General features: G+C 41.7%; 1 protein-coding gene across 2 annotated transcripts; it reads right to left on the reverse strand.

The window, feature by feature from the left end:
• Positions 1-1,714: 1,714 nt before the first annotated feature.
• On the reverse strand, positions 1,715-6,533 carry LOC120052322 (small VCP interacting protein). Of its 2 annotated transcripts, none has more exons than XM_038999161.1 (5): positions 6,471-6,533; positions 6,024-6,087; positions 5,404-5,454; positions 3,776-3,892; positions 1,715-3,056 (listed from the first exon to the last, which is right to left on the reverse strand). In XM_038999161.1, the coding sequence occupies exons 2-5, from the start codon at positions 6,084-6,086 to the stop codon at positions 3,042-3,044; spliced, it is 246 nt and encodes an 81-aa protein (XP_038855089.1). In that variant the 5' UTR covers position 6,087; positions 6,471-6,533; the 3' UTR covers positions 1,715-3,041. The 2 variants fall into 2 exon arrangements, with proteins under 2 accessions (XP_038855089.1, XP_038855088.1); XM_038999160.1 differs by lacking the exon at positions 6,471-6,533 and adding an exon at positions 6,329-6,445.
• Positions 6,534-9,670: the final 3,137 nt, after the last annotated feature.

Raw genomic sequence — 9,670 nt, forward strand, 5'->3', positions numbered from 1 at the left:
TCGAATGTAAGTCAACAATGAAATATGTTTTTAATGATAATGCTGAATTCCTATTAAAGTCCTACCTAACGATATCCATCATAAACACATTGGGATCCATTACTGACCCCTAGAGCTTATTAGCAGTACTGCTAAAAACTATTTTATTTTATTTATTTCACCTTTATTTGACCAGGTAGGCTAGTTGAGAACAAGTTCTCATTTACAACTGCGACCTGACCAAGATAAAGCAAAGCAGTGCAACACAAACAACACAGAGTTACACATGGAATAAACAAACATACAGTCAATAACACAATAGAAAAAGAAAAGGTCTATATACAGTCTGTGCAAATGAGGTAAGATAAGGGAGATAGGCAAAAAAATAGGCCGTAGTGACAAAGTAATTACAATATAGCAATTAAACACTGGAGTGATAGATGTGCAGAAGATGAATGTGCAAATAGAGATACTGGGGTGCAAAGGAGCAAAATAAATAAATAACAGTATGGGGATGAGGTAGTTGGATGGGCTATCTACAGATGGGCTACGTGCAGGTGCAGTGATCTGTGAGCTGCTCTGACAGCTGGTGCTTAAAGTTAGTGAGGGAGATATGAGTCTCCAGCTTCAGTGATTTTTGCAGTTCGTTCCAGTCATTGGCAGCAGAGAACTGGAAGAAAAGGCGGCCAAAGGAGAAATTGGCTTTGGGGGTGACCAATGAAATATACCTGCTGGAGCGCGTGCTACGGGTCGGTGCTGCTATGGTGACCAGTGAGCTGAGATAAGGCGGGGCTTTACCTAGCAAAGACTTATAGATGACCTGGAGCCAGTGTGTTTGGCGACGAGTATGAAGCGAGGGCCAGCCAACGAGAGCGTACAGGTCGCAGTGGTGGGCAGTATATGGGGCTTTGGTGACAAAACGGATGGCACTGTGATAGACTGCAGCCAATTTGTTGAGTAGAGTGTTGGAGTCTATTTTGTAAATGACATCGCTGAAGTCAAGGATCGGTAGGATAGTCAGTTTTACAAGGGTATGTTTGGCAGCATGAGTGAAGGATGCTTTGTTGCGAAATAGGAAGCCGATTCTGGATTTAATTTTGGATTGGAGATGCTTAATGTGAGTCTGGAAGGAGAGTTTACAGTCTAACCAGACACCTAGGTATTTGTAGTTGTCCACATATTCTAAGTCAGAACTGTCCAGAGTAGTGATGCTGGACGGGCAGGTAGGCGCAGCGATCGGTTGAAGAGTATGCATTTAGTTTTACTTGCATTTAAGAGCAGTTGGAGGCCACAGAAGGAGAGTTGTATGGCATTGAAGCTCGTCTGGAGGTTAGTTAACACAGTGTCCAAAGAAGTACTAAAAGTATACAGAATGGTGTCGTCTGCGTAGAGGTGGATCAGGGAATCACCCGCAGCAAGAGCGACATCATTGATGTATACAGAGAAGAGAGTCGGCCCGAGAATTGAACCCTGTGGCACCCCCACAGACTGCCAGAGGTTCCGGACAACAGGCCCTCCGATTTGACACACTGAACTCTATCTGAGAAGTAGTTGGTGAACCAGGCGAGGCAGTCATTTGAGAAACCAAGGCTGTTGAGTCTGCCGATAAGAATGTGGTGATCAGGTTACAAAGCACTGTAACCCTGATCAGTGATCATCACAGCAAGTACATTATGTTCCAAGATGGATGCAATGTAACTGGTCCCTTTTTTACCAAAAACCCACAGAGAAAAAGTCAACAAGAGTCTTTTATTTCTACAAAATTACATTGGCGTGACTTCATACCCTTCAAAATGGCTAGAGCACTTGAAGCAATAAGGGAATAGGGAGGAAAAGCACTCGAGTACAAAGCAAGGCAGGTAAAAAGTCAATACTTCATCAAGTACACACTAGCGCCCTGCTAGTTCAGGCATGCTTCTTTCCTTCCATTTCAGTTGAGTTCTCATTGTGGTCGACAGGTAAGGCCAGTAGACAAAAATCAACTCAGTCCTATATGTTACCATCGTACCGACAGAATGCATAAACAATATTACTGTTTATGCACAGGTTGGAAATGGGAAAACTCAAAATCTACGGGATACAGCCAACTACCCATACAACACGTCAATCTGTCAACAATTTCATTAATATTAAATAAAAGCAGAGATCAAGATAAATATCCTTCGTACATTACAAACCAATACTAAAGTGGAGCAAATAACTTCTATTGCATAGACAATAGGAAAACCAATCTCTAAAGTGAAATGTCAACTGATTAGATAGTGTTGGTGCGTGAACTCTAAAACAGCTTTCAAATGTGGTTCATAAGTAGTTATATAAAATGTAGCTCATTTTCCACACTGATATACAATAGAAAATGTTTTATGAATCATCTAGGCCTATGTTGAACATGAAGGACTTGGTAGCGTATAATTTTTTTTTAGGAGAAATCTATCATATAAACTGTCACAAGAATGAGAACATTCTTTAAAAAGTTTTAAAATGTCAGAAATAAATTACAAAAGCAGTAAGCAAAATGGTATAAAATCTGCAAAGTTGAAATGGCAGAGAGAGAGAGAGAGAGAGAGAGAGAGAGAGAGAGAGAGAGAGAGAGAAAAGGTGGAGAGAGAGCAAGAGAAGGGGGGAGAGAGAGGGCAGAGGACTAGTAGATGAGAGAGAGAGAGTGAAAGGGGGAAAGAGCAGAGAAAGAGAGTGGCAAGACGGCTGGTACAGTTTATAGATGTACTGTGAGTGTGCATACTGTATGCTACTCATAGCTGTGTCATAGTCACCCTGTCCGTTCCAAAGATCCATATCTCTTGTACATCTTGGCATTAGGGGAGGCATGTACTGCGCTGCACACGGCCAACATCGAGCAGCAGAATCTTTCTTTCTACCAAGGCGAAGCATGGCAAACTATCCCGCTGCCTCTGAAAAAGCTTGTATTTAAAATAAAACATTTTTAGAAGGACAGACAGCCAAAAAGGCATTTTCAAGTCAACTGGTACCAATACTCTTCATGTTGTTGGCTGAACCTCAGTGTAGATTGAGACTTTCATAAATCTCTCCATGTCCGTCGATCTTTAGCCCACCTGCCACTACAGACAGAAGGGGAAAAAAGTGAATTCTGTTATTGAATAGGAATGACCACAGCAATTAACAGTATATTGCCTGTATGAAGTTCCTATTTTGTAGACGTAAATATATATGTAAATATTGTGAGAACAACAACATTTCTACAGCTCCAACTGAGCATCAACCAGCAGTTACAATGCATCTGTAACCCCTCCTCCAGACATCACCTAATCTGTGTCCTAGATGAAAGGACCCACCTTCAGCCCTCCTCCTCCCCCTCCAAACATCACCTAATCTGTGTCCTAGATGAAAGGACCCACCTTCAGCCCTCCTCCTCCCCCTCCAAACATCACCTAATCTGTGTTCTAGATGAAAGGACCCACCTCCAGCCCTCCTCCTCCCCCTCCAAACATCACCTAATCTGTGTTCTAGATGAAAGGACTCACCTCCAGTCGTCCTCCTCCAGACATCACCTAATCTGTGTCCTAGATGAAAGGACCCACCTTCACCCCTCCTCCTCCCCCTCCAAACATCACCTAATCTGTGTCCTAGATGAAAGGACCCACCTTCACCCCTCCTCCTCCCCCTCCAAACATCACCTAATCTGTGTCCTAGATAAAAGGACCCACCTTCAGCCCTCCTCCTCCAGACATCACCTAATCTGTGTTCTAGATGAAAGGACTCACCTCCACCCTCCCCCCCCAAACATCACCTAATCTGTGTCCTAGATGAAAGGACCTACCTTCAGCCCTCCTCCCCCTCCAGACAGAGACGTGGTCATCTCTTGTTTGTTCATCTCCTCCTGTTTCTTTTTCTTTCTCTCAACTGCTTCTGGGTTTTTGACACCCCTGTAGGTAGTCTAAGAGGAGATGGGGAAGTCAGAATGGCAGCTGGCTAAAGACATTGGTTGTGTCCCAAATGGAAGGGTTGCAAAAATAATGCTGAGCTGGTGGTGGTGGTCGTGTGTGGGGGGAGACGGGTGGTGGTGTGTGTGTGGGGGGGGGTGGAAGATGCCAGAGAATCCACGAGATGAGCTCAGTCATTCTCCTCATACTCACCTGGGTGCTTTAATAGTCTGACATGTTTTATTTGTTGGAAACAATTGGCTTTGACTGAAGAATTTCTGTGTCACAGTAAAAAATACCCACCAGTCTAAACATTGATTGATGAGACTTTAGTAGCCTTGCCACAAGGGTACAAACAACAAAGATTGGATTTCTTGGTTAAAGTCTCTAGTTATATAGGCTACCCTTTTCACACGATGTAGCCGAATCGAGCCGAGCTGCAGTGCGCTGACCCGCTCACACAGCACATCTATCGTAGCTGCTGGAACTGTGCTGGAAAAAGATTGGAGTCAGCACAGTAGGGTTTGGGTCAGACCAATAGTGTGAAAACAATTTAAAGGATAGGTCCACCGGTTTACCTTCTCACAATTCACATTATTACTTGTAAATAAGTCATACTTGACATATATTTTTTGTTTATTTAACCTTTATTTAACTAGGCAAGTCAGTTAAGAACAAATTCTTATTTTACAATGACGGCCTAACCCCCCCGGCCAAACCCGGACAACACTGGGCCAATTGTGCGCCGCCCTATGGGACTCCCAATCACGACTGGTTGTGATACAGCCCAAGATCAAACCGGGGTCTGTAGTGACACCTCTAGCACTGAGATGCAGTGCCTTAGACCGCTGCACCACTCGGGAGCACAGTCCTAATGTATATAATATATCACATTGTCTACACATTCTACCACAATAAGTTATTATTCTTATTTCCATGATACTCCTTTTACATTGCTTGTTCTATTTTTGATTTGACGTTTGATTATTATTGATATCTGTACTGCACTGTTGAGGAGAGCTTGCAAGTAGGCATTTCACTGTACCGTTTATACCTGCTGTATCCTGTGTATGTGACAAATCAACTTTGATTTGATTCTCCCAGTAGGCTCCACTCTGTCTCAGTATAAAATCCATGAATAAAAAGGCAGGGAGAGTGGCCGGCTGCTGAGACTGACTGGCCAGCGGCTGTATCCAGTATGATACTTAGCAGACACTTTCATCCTAAGTGACTTTTTATGGTACAGTGAGTGCATACAAAAGGTATGTGTACAAGATCCCGGTGGAAAATGAACCCACAACCACACCACACCCTAATCCAACTAAGTCACAAAGGACCACCATGTGTAGGTTATATAGGGCTGGTTTCCCGAACACAAATTAAGCCTAGTCCTGGAGAATCTCCATTGAAAGTGCTTTTCAGTCCAGGACTAGGCTCAATCTGTGTCCAGGAAACCAGCCCTTAGTGTAACAGTGTAGGCTTAGGCTATATGGTTGTCGTGAACACTTGTCAAAACCAGTCATACCTCTTTCTGTCTCTTCTCAGCTGCCTCTGCTAGCTGACGTCTCCTCGTCTCCTGTGAAGGAAGCAGAACATGATGTTGAGTGTTTCAAATCATAGAATTACATAGATAAGGGATTTATAGGATATCTGTGGTTTCAATCTATTGGAAGAGGGTATGAGCATTACAGTTATCATTCATATAACTTCCATAACACGGGGAGAGACGTTTTCAAAATAATTTATCTTAGAAGAATAATATAACCAAGTTGACATGAACAAATAAATCTGGGACCAGGTTATGTTTGGTAACAGGAATGACAAGGAGGGGCATACTGGCACAAACAGACTGGTACCCAGGCTATAACCAGATAGGGGCGGGTCTGAAACTAGGTAGGTAGTTTGGTAAGGTAAACATTGAACAATAAAAATGTGTAGTTACCTCGCTAGCTATGTTTACTGTCAATAACCAACACTCTGGCACACCTAGATAGCATTTTGTTCAAACAACGCTTCACTAGAGCTAGTTAGGTCAACGTTGATCGAAGGACAGAAAATGGCACACTCAGAGTAGCTAGCAACCAAGCTAGCTAATGAACATGTTATAATTAACAAGGATAGTTTGTAGTTCGCTAGCTAACTTACTGGGTCTGGTGTCGGTACCACGTCGTCTCCAGCTCCACCAAGGCACGGCAAGCACATCCCCATACTTGAGCAAGGCAATCAATTTGTTAGTGTCCGTTTTGAATGTTTGCTAGCTAGTTGACTAGAATAAAAAAAAATCTCACATACAGCTAGCAAAATTGCCTAGCTTCTCTTATGCACATCGACGAAGCTAGCTAACGTTAACTAGCCATTCTGCTTGTGCTAAATCTACGAGCCTACTACTAGCTACTAAAAAGCAGTTGCTAGCTAGTTGTATTGCTAGCTAAATATGTATCCAAGCTAACCTTTTGTTGAAACGACGCGTCATTTGGAAAACGTTAATTTGAAAGACAGCGAAAAAAATATGACCTAGTTAGCTATTTAACCAATGTAAACAAAGAATATGGGCTATGTTCATGGGCATACAAAAACTGGGACCGACCTCACCTTGCGTTTGCGTTGGGTTGCACCCATAGAAAACGTTGTCTGACGTTGCGATCTGAAACAACCCCTAGTCCGCCAGGCGTGAAAGAAGCTGGGGTGTACACGACTGCCATCGTGAGGTGAGGAGTGGACGTTACCCATATGTTACAGGTCGCACCTTTGCAGCGGTTGTGAGATCTGTTAATCTGCGCAGCTATACTGCAAAACATAAATTAAAAATATGCCTGGAACGCAACCATTTCCATTGGGACAAATCAATTCAAACTAATGGAATAGTATTGGTTTCATTATCATAGCCAACAAACTACCCAATTTTCTATGTTTTTATCATAGGAGACTTTATTTAATATGTAAACAAATGAAATTATTGTAATGAAACAGCAGGGAGTAGGTCTCGAACCCTCGACCTTCCAGCCCGAAGTCCAGGGCGCTATAGACTGTGCCGCAAAAGCATGCTCGTGCGGCAGAGTCCATTTCCGCGCTAATAAACCCAGGGTCGTTACATTATGTTGTCCTAGTTTCAAACCATAACCATGTTCTCCATAATGTGACCTAATGTTGCTCATGGAATGTCATTCCCTTGCAACATTATTTGGGAGCTAGAGAGGATGCGCCATAGAATTAGGAATTAGAATACGATCTCACCGAGTGCCATTCATGTAAAGTGTTTCCTTCAAATCAATAAAAATGGAGAAAAAAATAAACACACTTTGCTGAACTATTGTACATGTTCTTCACAAGAGTATATCCTGGAAAATATGATGTCATCAAATTCACAGCTATCCGTCTTAAATGTGTGCAATTCATTGACATATAGATGCAATCTAGATATATGTTTCCGACTCTTGTGTAATGTCGCGAAATAATCCATAAAATTATATTATTTGCATTATAGGCTCACCTTTTGGTCATCTTGGATCAGCCTATCCCTGCTTGAGTAGCATTTTCTACACAGAGTTCACCATTTTCCCAATCAATATAATCAATAGACGTTTTATTATAGCATACTGTGAGAACCATAACCAATCGCATTTCAAACCCCACCCATGAATACAGCTAAACTTAACATGTCAAAAGCCAGTGCGTTAGTCAGTGTGTTCTGTTGGAAGAGAAGACAATGGTCCGACTCCGCTTCAAGGAAGCATATTTCATTTCATGTTTATCAGTTAGCTTAATAGTATTGTTTCATCCGAGGCACGGGGGATAACGGGAATCGCGCAATGGAAGTTCAAGTTCAGTTTCATTCAGTGGATCCCGGAACCGAACTTTCCTCAGCGGGGAATGGTAGGGCTAACACCAACTCCACTTTAAATAGTTTCTGTGCGGATTAATTTCCTAAGGGTTTATCTTTTGTTTATATTGGCATTGGGATTATAATTTAGATAATAGCCTAATTGCTTTTCTGACATGGTCTAGGCCTACGTTTTTATAATAAAAAAAAAAGCTCTCAATAGAATCAACACGTTTCTATCTCAATCGTGAATGAAAGGTTAACTTTACAGTCGCTTTAATGTCGATGGACGTCAGTTATTCCTGAGGCGAAACTGCGCGCAACTTTATAGGAATAGATTTGGGATTTTACGCACTAGGCTAATATGAATGTCAAAAATATATTTCCAATATTGAAAAAAAAGGATTTGCACATCATTTTTTAGGGGGGACCATAAAAACAGTAATTACGAAATTGTCTACATATTTTCATCATATTTCTCCCCCTCAGAGATATTCATTCAATGCATTCAATTGCATAGCCTATCAAACAATGTAACACAGGTTACTAAAATGATATTCATATGAATAACTTTATTGACATAACTTCCAGTAGCCTACACACTAAGTGTACAAAACATCAGGGACACCTGCGCTTTCCATCACATAGACTGACCAGGTGAAAGCTATGACCCTTTATTGATGTCACTTGTTAAATCCACTTCAATCAGTGTAGATGAAGGGGAGGAGACAGGTTAAAGAAGGATTTTTAAGCCTTGAGACAATTGAGACATGGATTGTGTATCTGTGCCATTCAGTGGGTGAATGGGAAAGACAAAATATTTCAGTGCCTTTGAACATGGTATGGTAATAGGTACCAGGCACACCGGTTTGAGCGTGTCAAGAACTGAAACCCTACTGGGTTTGTCAAGCTCAATCGTTTCCCGTATGTATCAAGAATGGTCTACCACTCAAAGGACATCCAGCCAACTTGACACTACTGTGGGGAAGCATTGGAGTCAACATGGGCCAGCATCCCTGTGGAACGCTTTTAACACCTTGTAGGATCCATGACCCGACGAATTGAGGCTGTTCTGAGGGCAAGAAGGCAGGGGACGGACGGACGGACTAATAAAAATAGTAACACTAATAATCAATAATAACACTAATACTCAATAATCATGTTTATTCAACATAATAATCAACAATAGGTTACTTCCAGAACCACTTGGTTATCAGTTTGACTTTGCTGGTGATGTTAATTTGACCAAAACGTGCATCTGTTGCACCATGGACACTAAAGTCATCATAACTAGCCTACTTTTCTTGTATGGTTAGCCTAATGTTTTTTTTACAGAGTTGGTGGTGGTTGTGTCCCATATTGAAAACAGTGGAATTGTGTCATCGTCATTCATCAGTTGGTCTCCACCAGGGACTTTTGTTACCCGTCATTGTGCCTTCTTGTGTTTGCTACAGGGCTTTTGTTCATTCAGGTGTTCATTTGCTTGCTCCGGTGCTTTCTTCATTCGGGTCTTGAGAAAGGCCTCTGTGCTGAAACGTAAACATGAAACCGTCTCAACTATATCCCCTCCTTGTTTTGTCTATAGTATGTAACTATAGGGGATCTTTTTACTGTGTGGCACTGATCTTTATAATGTCATTTTTTATTATAAACTGGGTAAAAACTTATGCTACTTTGTTTGATTTGGTTTTGTCTGTATATTCGGCCTTTCTTAACATTTTTATACGCTCAAACTTAACACAGTGTGAAGCTATAAAGTTTGTTTCCTCTCAGTCTGGTGTGGTTGTTTTGAAAACAAAAATGTAAATCAATCAAGTTAATTAATAAACCACCTTTTAAATCAGCAGTTGTCACAAACACACACAACCTATTTATGAACTTGTACCGAATTATTGGCAAAACATCAGATGTGCTTGGTCACAACACCAATAATTGGGCAGAAGATCAGAATGGTGTAAGTGCAGCCATTAAG

Source organism: Salvelinus namaycush, chromosome 8 (genome assembly GCF_016432855.1).
Source record: "Salvelinus namaycush isolate Seneca chromosome 8, SaNama_1.0, whole genome shotgun sequence".
NCBI lineage: Eukaryota > Metazoa > Chordata > Actinopteri > Salmoniformes > Salmonidae > Salvelinus > Salvelinus namaycush.

Excerpts from the sequence above, each read along its gene's own strand:
- LOC120052322 (XM_038999160.1), bottom strand. The coding sequence starts at position 6,351 with ATGACGCGTCGTTTCAACAAAAG. Across the intron at positions 6,088-6,328 it reads ACGCGTCGTTTCAACAAAAG|TATGGGGATGTGCTTGCCGT; the intron begins GTTAGCTTGGAT and ends GCCTTGCTCAAG. Across the intron at positions 3,893-5,403 it reads CTGAGAAGAGACAGAAAGAG|ACTACCTACAGGGGTGTCAA; the intron begins GTATGACTGGTT and ends ATCTCCTCTTAG.